General features: G+C 37.7%; 1 protein-coding gene across 1 annotated transcript in view; it reads right to left on the reverse strand.

The window, feature by feature from the left end:
• Positions 1-12,718, reverse strand: part of PLPP1 (phospholipid phosphatase 1) — a 70,252-nt gene that overhangs the window by 31,465 nt on the left and 26,069 nt on the right. The window contains exons 3-4 of the mRNA XM_085297711.1: positions 8,859-9,010; positions 5,208-5,488 (exon numbers count right to left, since the gene is read on the reverse strand). Coding sequence (XP_085153837.1) covers positions 5,208-5,488; positions 8,859-9,010 — 433 coding nt within the window. The remainder of the gene's footprint in view (positions 1-5,207; positions 5,489-8,858; positions 9,011-12,718) is intronic.

A 12,718-nucleotide genomic window follows, 5' to 3' on the forward strand; every position in this document is an offset into this window, starting at 1 on the left:
ACTCCTGACTGCCAAAATGAGTCAGCAGCAACCAGTTAACATCTCCACAGAAGTCATCAATATAGGTTAATAACATAGTTGAGAGGCACCCAACCACCATCCTGAAGACATGAAATGCATTTAGGCCTACTTAAGTGAATAAATAGCTTCGAAATGATTCCTTTTTTTTGTACAAGCAGCCTCAAAAAAAATTCTAGACTAAAGTTATTACACTAACAACCTGAAGATTTTGAGGTGTAAAAGAAGTCATTCCACAACTCACATACTAGAGAAGGAAAAAAAAAAGCTTTCAATATTCTACTTTGTTATTCTACTAGACATTCAAGTTTTACTGTTTACCAATTTAAAATAGACTTAACTAGCAAGTAAAGCAAAGTACACTTGAGAGAGTAACAGTAAAGATATTCATTCATAGCACCTGACAGTGAATATCAGTGGTTCCTCTTACCTTTCTCACATTAATTAAATAGAATATATGAATAACCTGCCATGGGTTGGATATAGTGGACTATTAAAGTGGCAGACAGGTTTGTGAGTTGTGCCTTAGCATCCAGTGTCCTTTCTCCCTAATCTTCTCTAAGGACTGTGGTATCTTGTAAGAYCAACCTCCAAGCCAGGTAAAGGTAAGTAGCAGAAAGCCAAAAAGATGATGGACTTGAACAAGAACAGCAGCTGCAGAAGCCAGACAGACCCAAGAGCAGCAGAGACTGCTTACACCCCCCATCATACATAGTCTAGCATTCCTTCATATTTTACTTAGCCCTATTTTACTGATTTGAAAAGCTAAACAGGCATTTGGCAAGTCACTATCTCTACTGATAGCATGTAAAGTACCTGAAAGACAGTTCAGCAGTATTAAAGTAAGCACTCACAAACTAAGTGTACCAGCATGCTGATTACTAGCACTAGTAGCAGGGGAGTCTTTCGCTTTATTCCTTCATTACTTAGAGACAGTAAAATGTCTACTGGTAGTACTGATGCTGAACTGGTATTTCAGACTTGTCTAAACCACTAAAACAGTACAAGTCAAGCTTTGTAACCTTCTGCCTAATGCAATTAAATAAAAAAGTGTATTACATACTGCCTTAACTAAGAACTTGGCTATTCTGCTACCCAAAAGACAAAAATCTTCAAAAGCAAAGCACCCCCGAAGAGTTGCTTTTCCACAGTATTCCAGTTAAAAAATTAAGAKCCCTACACACAACCAACTGAAATCAAATTTAGCAATACTGCCATTTAAAAAACACCTCAGAAAGCACCCCTGTACAAACCATCTACCCTTAAACAACTGCAGTGAGGCAGCTCACACAAACTTCTGTTTAAATAAAATGCCAAAGTCTGCCTGAAGAATGGGTCCTGTCACAAATGGCCACACAGAAACACACAATTGCTAGCACTTCCTAATTTAACTAGAGATTTTCACACATCTTTTAGAGCTCTAGAGCACAATACACACTTGCATATATATATTTTTATATATAAATTTATATATATTTTTATATATATTATATATATTATAGATATATATTATATATGCCCTAGAACTTGCATATACCTTGAAAGGTATGTGAATGAGCTATTAAGCACACAGCTATGACTGCAATCCTCAGCCCTTAGTTTAAGGAATAATATTGAAAGTACAAACTATGGAAGTTGTCAAGAAGCAGCTACAGCTATTTAAAGCTGAAGAGGGCTCTATTTTCAGCATGATGCAAAGCATACAGAATACTTAAGTCAGCAGGATAACCAAACATAAGCTGCTTTAGCATGAATATAAACCAGTGCGTGCACATGTGTGTGCACACACATGCATAACTGATGATTTTAATCCAACTGATGCAGAAACACATCTCTGGATTAYCGCTTGAAAATGTAATGACCCCACCCCGACTCGCTGCCACACTCACTGCAGTCAAACTCCTTTCTACACTGGTGCCTTATTAACCGTAAGGTAGGTAGGCACATGACTGAAGTGCACTGAAATCACCTTCTCAAATGCAGGGTCTAACTTCCATGAGAAAGTTTGAATGATTGAGTAGGTCACTGCATCTATGACATCCACATATACAGTACTATATCTCACTTTATTTTATCTTTAACTGTTTACTAACTCAGATTTCTACTAGCCTCTATTTACAGCTTCCCATGCATGCAAAAGCCTCAGAATTGAAACTGGGAGCCAAGAAGGTGAGTTTGCATTAAACCATCACTTCAAAGGCAATTTTTGACCTTGGACCAAAGGACCAAGCCCTCCAGACCTTAATTTCAAAATGAAAATTATTAAGCCAAGTATAAACTGGAGGGGGAGAAGGGGAAAGGAAAGACAGACTTGTATATCCAGCTATCATTTTGTTTCCTCCAAGGGGTCAGTTTGTCAAGAGATGGCAGACAAACCTTACTTCCTATCTGTAARTTAGTGAGATTTCAAAGCACTAGATGCACAGGGAAGAGAAGCTAGTTATCACTAAGCTATATGCCCTCCTTCCCCTCTCCCCCATGTAACTGTCAAACAACCTAAAAAAGTTTTTCAAGTTTGATGATAAATTATCCTGTTTTTTTTTTTTCCCCCAGCATGCAAACATATGCTCAGGTTTATTTTTCATGGTTGCTTATAAATGTATTTACACAACTCAGAAGTCCAATACTACAAACCATACTACAGCTTTTGGAAACTGAACAAAGGCCTGGTAATACACAGGCATAATACTGAATATAATTAATTAATACTTAAGAAMGAAAGTTTAATTTGCAAAAGTTTCTCATAAAGATATTAAGATGTAAAAATGAATCTTTTCCACTTCTTAATTGATCAAAGTGATTAAAAAGCAGTTGTCTGCAGATGCTAAAACATTTGCTTAAGCAATTTGAGGTTATTCCAATTAGAATACTATTATTGAAGAGACTAATCACACAGCTTTCTACATTACTGTAGAGTCAAAAAAGGGAAATTTGTAACTCCAGAGGTCAAGTACTTTTAAACTTGATCCTAGAAACTGCAAGATGCTAATACATCCTTTCATCCTTCTGCCAGCCAACTTTGTTAGTATGAAAAAGTACTTTTGATGACAAAGACATATGTACACTATACATAATTATGCAGTCTACAGGGATGCTTTATGCAACTTATCTAGGATGAAATGCACAAAAAAACACCAACCAAACAAGAAAATTGAAGTATAATCTCATCTTAAAAACTAGGACAGACCAGCCTTCTCAAAAGCAGAAAGGTTTTATTTCAAGACTATTTTAGGCATTAAATCAGCTCATTAGATTTCTTTTCCCCCTACCCCCTTTTCATTTGAGAAGTCTTCTTAAACTTCTGTTTGCACAAAATGAGCCTAACTGAAGACTCAGTTATTCCAAAGCTGAATTTGGATCCTACAGTTCCATGCCAAAAGCAATCTAGTTTTGAGTTTCAAAGCACTTATGGATGTGTAGCATTTTTAACAACTTGTTTGAAACAGACAACTATCTTTCTGCACAGCAGTGCAAAACTAAGAAAATACCAGTTTTCAAAGCTATTGTTGAAGCAAAGAGTCAAGACATTTTACACATATAAAAATACTCTATACTGAGATTATAGGAAGAACATAACCTTGCTTTGTCTGAACACTTTGAGGTTCCTGTCTCTTTTACCCTGCCACAATATATGTAACACTAAAATCTGCATTCCTCTCTTCATGTCTTATAAACTGCCATTTTTCTACTGTTATAAATTTAAATCACAAACAAATTCATCTTTGGCAGTTACTTCTGTTAATTCACCACAGTAAAATCTGCAAAATAGACAAGATACTAAGACATCTTTAACTTAAACATACTGCCAAAATTTTGCTTCATTTCCTAGTCAGATCTGAGCTGTCTAGCACATTTAATTAAATGACAGCAGATTTTTGGAGGCTGGGGTTAAAAAGGAAAAACCCACCCACTCACCCTCCTTCATTATTCCAGTTCAGACTTGTTCTACTACAGATCAAAGGCCTTTTTAAAAGGAGAAAAAAGTCCATAACTTTAGTGTTCAGAAATTCTTTGTATTGTATATTTTTATGGAAATTCTCTTTGGTTCACTCTGCTTTTTCCCCAAATTGAAACTAATAGTCCCAGAAAGTGAACAATATAAATTTTATTTAGAAGTAGATCACACGCTTTCCTGGAACAGAGAAGATGTTGTACCTAGAAGATATTCTGACTCTACAGGGCTACTCACAAACAACAGAAGTCCATACCATAATCATTCTCGTTCACTAAGAAAATACATAGGTCTTCTTGAGATGAATAGGAAGGAGTTTCTCCAAAGGAGGGAAAAAAAAAAAAAAAAAAAAGCTAAGGAGTTTGAGCCATTTTAGTACCAGAAATTATTCTGGCCATGCTTTAACATGTTCACTAGCATTCAAACATTGTTTACACTACAGAGACATTGCTCAAATGTGCCAAGTGATTCGTTTCTCATTATCTTGCTGCAATTAAACTATCATTTAAATATTTAATGTAAGCAAAAACCTAATAATGAGCAAATTGAATACAGTGATTCTTTTAACAGTCTTACATATTTTTATATAAGTAAATTTGATTTTTATTAGCTTCCATTCTAAAATCTGAATTACTTGGCTTCCCAGTCCATATCCTCTTTTGAAAGCAAATTTCAGTCTTCTCTTTATTAGCATATGCAGAGATTTTAGAATCAAATAAGCAGAATCCAGTCTAAACTCAATTTGTTGCTTTTTAACAAAATATGAGTAGAGTTGTACACAAGATGCTTTATGCATTCTTATGCACAGTAAAAAAATCTATTTCCAAAGAGTAAGGAAAAAAAAAAAAAAAACATTCTGAGTAAAAAAGAAAGAAAGAAAGGAAAAAGAAAAAGAAGAAAAGAAAGAAAAAGAGCAAGGCACAAAAACGATAAGAAAGGCCTCAAAACAGTAGCACCAATGCGTGGGAAACAGCATCAAGTCATCTATTTTATATCTGATGACATTCTACGTAAGGAAAAAAAAAAAAAAAAAACANAAAAAAAAAAAAAAACATCTGAGTCCAAACTGTAGAGGCTCAAGACTTAAAAACTCATTACAAGTTTGGCAGGGGGGACAAAATCAGAAAAACAAAACATGAAATATGTGTTCCAGGTCATTTCACAGGTTTAAACACTCCACACAATAACAAAACCCCACAGCCCTCACAACCAAGCATATGAGGTTAGTCAGACTCACCTTCCCTCATTGATTTTTGCCTTGTCTCCTTGACAGGAGAAGTTCTCAACGTAGCCTAGGGTGCAGTTGATTCGCGCCCAGTCGGGCTGGCACACAGCTAGGAAGTGAGGGCGCAGTCTGCCTATGGAGTACTTGGCGATGTCCGTCAATGACTGGCTAGCAGCTGCTCCAAAAATGAAGGTCCCGATGGCTTTGTAAATAGTGGCTACGTAGTTATTTCTGACAAATGAATTTGAGTGCAAATGGTTATAAGAGACAGAGAGAGTTTCTCCTAGGATTATCTGAAAGAGAGAGAAGGACAGTAATTAGGGGAAAAAAAATACATACATACATATATAAAATCTATTTTTAAAAAGTTGTTCTATTGTAGTTAGCGCTTAGGATATGCAGTTTCAGAACTTAAYTTTCAGAACATCAACCTGTAGGAAGAATTAAAGAATATTCCAGGAGTCAGAGTAGTAACCATTTCCAAATTTAAAACCTATTTTTATATAAGGAAAGCCTTCTTTCTTATCCTGCTTTCTGTTGAAGTGTTATGATTTTCTACTAATGACACCTATTGGTATTTATTAAAATAAAGTCTACTCAGAATAAAACATTTATCCATACTACTTGACAGTCCTAATTAGAAACGCTCTCTCCAGTATCACATTTCATTCTACATTTTTTTCCTCTAGCTAAACTTCCACTGAGCAAGTTTTATCTACTGTATCAGAAAGTCATTGATTTTCATTAAGCCAAGAACTMCTCTGAAGGGTCTAGACTTGATTTCCAGGTATGAAGTGACAGTCACTTAAAGAAGCTACCTATTACTCAGGAAAATTCAGTCTTCAGATGAGAAAGCAAAACTAGTAAGAGTATGGAAGATACTACTGAGGGTTTTCAGGATTTTTTTTCCCCTTGCATGTATAAGAGGTATGAAAGTCCATCTCAAGTGCTCATAGAAAAACATTCTTTTATTTTCCTCTGTCTTTTGCATTTCTGTCTTTACTTACTACAAAATTTGAGCCTCACTGTTAATATACAAATAGGTATACTCAAATAGGTTAGATTATCAGCCAGGTAGCCCCATCTTTTGGGGAAAGGCTCAACTCATGCAGGTGATCAGATAGGTGGGGGCTGTATATGTATATGCAAAAAGTGACCTTCAAAAAAATAAATCCTGTGAATAGTACATGATGGTTCATTGTGTCACTTAAATTAATTTTCTCCTGATAGAGGAAGCAGAGAATGAAGTTTCCATGATCCTAGGAAAGTACATTCATGTGAATGAAAATGCATTAGACAGTCTGACCCTGGGCARAGCAGCTCTCAGTAAGCTTGCCGCTGTAATGCAAATGAACAATTTATGAGCACAAGTAGGTTAAGGATTGTTCTTAAAGCAGACCATAATCTGAATTCCTATGTCAAAGAGCCTTTGTCTTAATTCACTCACTGACTACAGATAAAGTGCTCTCCCAACACTTAGATAAGTCTGATGTATGAATTAAAATTCCTTTTAATTTATTCCTTCCAATTTAAGTTGTTCTTCATATTACTGATTGTGATTATGAAGAGGCAAACAATGCAGACAGTATGTGCTTTCATCAATAGTTAAAGGTATCGTCATGAACTAAGATGGTCGTGACTCTACTCTTATCTCAGTTGAGGTGAGGGAGAGCTGCGGAAGAAAAGAAAAAGAAAAGGAGAGGGAGAGAGAAAGTCACCTCACTGGATCCAACCATTAGAGCAGTTACTTTTTAATTTTTTTAAGCATTCAGGAATAAACACCAACATTTGCTTTCACGACTTGATTTCACAGCAATCTTGCAAGAAAAGCCTGCTTTCATTACTAAAGAAAGGTCCCTGATGTTACAAAAACATTATTAGTTAAATGTTTTTGAGCTCATATGGAAATTAGACAAATTTAAAGGAAAGAAATCCATTAGAAGCTGTACTATTCACTGAAGCCTCCCCTGACTTGGGAAGTTCTTGAGCTGCAAGTGGCTGGTAGGAAAGCTCGTGGGGCAAACACCACTATTTGACTGATCTATTCCTATGCTCTTTACACATCTGTTTTAACCAACTGTTAGAAATGGGACATCAAGCTAGATGGACCTCAGCTGCAACAAAGATGATTGCTCTCATGTAATATTGAGTACTGAAGTTAGTCCAGGGTGAAAAAAGTGGTCCTACCTTAAAACTTGTTATATGTTATATGCTGTTATATGCTGTTAGCCTAGACCATTTGCTGGTTAAACCTCAAAAAACTAAAAAAGCTTTTTTTCAACTCCAAAAGTGTATCTGTAAGGATCTTATCTTAAAAACCCAAATGCACGTGCCTGAAGTTAAGCTGGAATCATGCTAATGCATACCTCAAGCTTCTGGTTTCCTACTACGCAAGTTTGTCCTTTGACCCATCTACTGCAGTGGCTTATAACAGCAACAGGRCCGCTGGGCTGAACAGGCTTTAGGTCTGGGACATAGCTGTTTCTCCCTTGCTTTGCTGTAGCTGTATTTTGCCATACAAAAAGTATCAGGCAGCCCACTTCCAGTCAGAGGCAAGGAAAAGGCCACAAAACAGTACTGCCAATGGATGGAATACATGGCTAATCGCAGTGACAGTATAGAACAGGAGCCAGAGGTTCAAGTCTCACTCAGATCTTCAGAGTGCTTTTGAAAGTTATTGGAAGGACAGTTTTTTCAAGAAAGTGAAGCTAGGCCTAGTCACAATTTTGGTTTCTGGTCCCACATTTCTATTGGGGTGTGGGAGACGAAAAGAGATATTTGTTCTTGGATGGAATGATTAAGTAGTCTCTTTAATGCTGGAGCCTAGATAAAAATCCATGCCTCTTATACAGGAGAAAAATCAGATGACCATAACATCCCTCCTGATTTTAATCCATTAGCCGAGGGAAACAGCTGGACAATACTTAGCTTCACGTTTAGCTGCTCCTTTTTCTGCTTTTAATTCCTGAACTATACTTGGCTAAATATCTATACCTGATTTGGCATAATAATAAATAACAGTTTTATTATTTATAAATACCAGTTCTAACTCTGCTGAAGTTGCATCTCTGATGAGCTTACATGCCACCCAAAGACCCAACTGGGTTGAAGCTTTTTAGCACATCAGAGCAGGCATACCAAAATCCCCATGTAGGGTCATTATTAGAATAAAGTGCAGTTTCACAAGACATAGGATGCCCACAGCTAAAGAGGTCCTGCTCTCCTCTCCTCATATGCCTGACCACATGCTCCTGCCACTTCTTGTAGCAGCACTGCTGCTTCTCCAGTTTTTCCCGTAAGCCATTTCATTCATTAACCCAGTAAGGGGAAGTGAAATAAAAAAGTAGAAAATAAAAGGCAGTTTTGCAGTAGGCTAGGGAATTTCACTGGCTTATCTTGGTTCAGAAGAGCCACTAGTGGTGGCAAAAGACAAGGCAGTAGGCAGAACCTTCCCTTTTATCAACAGGAAGCTATTAAGTTCACTACTAGTGATCCTTACCAGAACACAATCTCTACTGCTTTAGTACCTGCTCTTAGGGCATTGTTCTAGAGTGTCTTGGCTTTCAAATAGTTTTAGGAATCTGTTTTAACAGATGGCCCCTCCTCCCTCCTCTTCCCCATCCCCATTGAAATCAAATGCAATGAAGAAAAGTTTAAACTTACAACAATTATACTGAAAGGAACAATTATTCCTGCTAACAACTTATAAGAAATGGTGTCCTCTTTGTATGGATACCGGATCGATTCATCACTACAGAAAACTCCTCTCTGGAAGGGGATACGTCTTGAATTGAGAATTGCAAAAGGCAAGCCAGCTAGCAAAAAGGAATAAAAAATACATTACAGAAGCAATATTTAGACTCTAATGATGATTATACCCCCACATTTTCAAAGAAAAGTATGTAAAGAGGAAAAGACATGCAGCAATTAAAAGAAAAATAAAATTCACTTTATTTTTCCAATGGCTGCCTTTTTGTCTTTGCAGCTCTCTGAAAGAGAATACTGAATCACTATACTTGCATAGGGAAGGAGAGCAGGACAGAATCTTTCACCTTCACCTCTACACCTGTGGCACATCAAATATGAAAGCACCCTGAAACCATTAGTAGGTGAACTGTTTTAGTGACAACTATAGAGTTGCTCCGTCTGCTGCTACTGCCATTATTGCCCATTACTCCTTTAAGTTCCAGTGAGCAGTAGCTGCCCCTTTACACCCTCTCTGGCCAGCTTTAGGAATCAGTAGGGAACAAACTGCATTTTGTCAAAGCAGAAAAGCGGTGTTCTTTAGGAAGTGCAAGTGCAGAGATGGTTCAGAAAGATACACAGAAAGAACCTCCTTCCCCGCCACCACCATTCCAGCTTAACACACACACACACACACACACAATTCCCGTACTTCCACGCATGCTGGGCAGTTCCCTGGAACAATGTGGTCACTGCACATGCCCTACATCCTCAGGGCACAGATTCCCCCCCCCCCCCCCCTTTTCCTCCACCAAAAGAGGAAGCCTTTGGCTCATTTTAAGCTTTACAGAACACATAAGGTTAAGGTGCACAATGTTTGCGCTATTCCACCTCAGACTTGCAACACTAACTCAAGGAAGTAAGCTGAACAGAAAAGTTAAAAAAGAATTAAAAATAAGATACAAATTCCTACCAACAGCTAGAATTACATTTAAACTCTATATCCTCCACCTCTGAAACACAAGCAGAGTCTACACGAACTATTTGTGTACATGGATGACTGTAACAACTGTATAGAAAAGAAAGAAGAGACTACCAAGAATGTTTAACAAAAAAGAATGAATATCTTCTTAAGCTTCAGGATATGCTGCCTTCTGATGTTCAGGTGATTAAGAGCAATTGATTYTGAGCTCAAAACTCAACAATACCACATATAAAAATGCATATCTATTTAGAGTTGGACAACAAAAGTCATAAACTGGACTCAATTCAGTCCCTTCCAACAGGAGCAAAAAGGAAGACACTCCTAGTCTACTAGAATGGGATCAGAAGGATCTAACTGCCCCCCTTTTTCCTTTCCCCCCAGAGCAGGATGCAGTTGTAGTCACCATTTTTTCCTCAGGACTTCAGTGTCAGGGCACAGCCCACATTTCCTTTCCATATACATCCCAATCAGCCCCAAATAGGTATCTGCAAGCCAAAGTAGGTGCGGGGCGGGGCGGGGGGGGGGGGAGAGAGCAAGACAAGGAAAAACAGAATAAGCAAGCAGCAGGATAACTGTGAGGGTCAGTTAGGATTAAAATATATCTAAAACAGCAAAATACACAACAAGCTTTAGGCCTTTGCAAACCTCTTTCCCTTTCTGACCTCCACAGACTGTCTTCTGAACTAAGCCTGCCTCCTGGACCAGGAATGAATGAGAGATACCATTATTCCAAAGATTTGCCCTAAGTTTTGTTCTTTATATCATACAAAAGTGATTGCTTAACCAAAGCTTCAGTCTTAGGCAAGGAAGAACAAATGACAAACTAATAGCTCATGTGGTAAAGATTTCACTGAAGTGGTCTCTTACACACGTGAAACAGCACTGATCCACAACCAAGTGGTTAAGGGCCCAAGTAGACCAGCTAAGCACCTTGCAAAAAGGATCAAGTATGTTCTGTGCCGTTATGGTCATAAATCAATAGCATTGCAAAACCTCCCCTCTAAAAACAGCATAAGAATTTGGCATGATGCAGTGGCGGTATTTCCAGTTCCATGTCAAAGGGCCAATTCAGAACCTCTCCAAAGGACTGAAGCATTCAGAGACCAGCCAGCTCAGAGCCCTGCGTAATCCACTGAATACTGCAAAACTTAACCATTGCTATTACAAATCTGGAACCCAAAACASTTTCTTCTTTCTTAGCAGTGGAAGGGAAGGAAAAGGGTGCACACAGGGGGCAGGAAGGGAAGTTAAAATAAAAAACTTTTCCTTTCTAACAGGAAGAGCAGCAGGGTTTTGAAAAATTCTACAGTCCAGCCCTAACTTCTGCCCTCTCCCTGTACTGGTGTTATTGGCAGTGTATCTATATGGTCACCTCTTTAGTTTTTAGCTGGATTAGTTAAGTAGCAGTGCAAATAAATAATTTTTTAAAAAGCAGTAGTGATCAGACAAGATGAGAGGGAGTGATTTTTGTCAGCATAACTTCTGCTGAACTGTAGCCTTACTCTATAGTGAAAAATACTTAGGGAAGTGAAACCTTCATTTTGTTCTGTACACATACTGACACCAAGATTTAAAACTATTTATCTGACAAGGATATACCTTTAAGTCTGAAAAATTAGAGAATGAGGTGTATGCAAAATAAGAGTACTTCTCCAAATTATTTACTTTAGAGTAGGTAGTTTAATCAGCAAGCTGAAGCAATTGCTTGTTTAAAAAGTAACTTAACTTCAGCATACAGGCAGTAGTACTTGCTGTCCCCACCAGGCCCTACCATTCCTGAGGTCATGTTACTGGTTCTGCATCATCCTCTGTAAAGATCAGTTCTATGAATAGTGATATTACAGCTTATTCATCATCTCCTCCCACACGTACCCGATTGTTTCAGCCTTTTTTTTTTTTTGGAGGGGGGCAGGGGTGGAGAGAGGGAGAAGGGGTCAGCCAGCAAGTTTCCCCAAGTGCTGAACTTTATGTTATCACWGGCTACTAAATCAGAAATGCCTAATGATGGCATATGGATCCAGAGAACAGAAGTCCCTGATGCAGTGGATGACAAGCTGTGCTCTAAGCAGATCTGCAATAAGTTACTTGAAATGCATGCTCATTCTTCAGCAATATTCAGATTATTATGCTGGAAAACAGTTTGGAATTACTTGCAGTGCCTTCATAGATCAAGATCATGCAATCAGAAGCTAAGCAAACAGCTCAAGGTCTGTTTTTGTTTGGCTTTTTAAGTAAGTAAGAATGAGCTGAAATAAGCTATTAAAATGCATTGTTTCATAATCCATCTCATCTCTCATTTTTCCATCTCATTTACTTTGAAACCAATACCACTCTGCACTAACTTCTAAAAAGAGGAAAAGAGAAAAACAATTGTTTACAGGCTCACTGTCCAGTAYACCTTTAACTTTTCTACCTGCTTTACTTTCCCCCCCCTACTTCTTCAGTATTTCAGTATTCATTTTCAATATTTTTAGGATTTGAAAGCTGTTGTTCTCTCTTCTTAATATCCTCACAGCCCTTTTAAATCAGAGGACAAWATCTTTGTATTGTCTGAGCTAAAAACCTTACACAGCTAGCTACTACTTCCAGGAATGATGCAGATTACAGCCTATTTCCAGGCTATAAAAAGGAATTCCACCAATTCCACTAGTTATTTCTTGTCTTATTGCTGCTTAGGCCACTTCCATACTGAAAGAATACCTGCTCTATGAATCATTGAAACAGAAGTTCTGAAACTTCTGAAACACATCATTTCTTATTTACCATCTGCTCAATCCAAAGAAGTTGACAGTCAGAAAGGCCATCATCTCAGTATGGGCTTTTGATGTCTTTTTAATGAAAAATCCTGGATGCA

Source organism: Rhea americana, unplaced genomic scaffold (assembly GCF_003343005.1).
Source record: "Rhea americana isolate MKP2758 unplaced genomic scaffold, rheAme1 scaffold_13, whole genome shotgun sequence".
NCBI lineage: Eukaryota > Metazoa > Chordata > Aves > Rheiformes > Rheidae > Rhea > Rhea americana.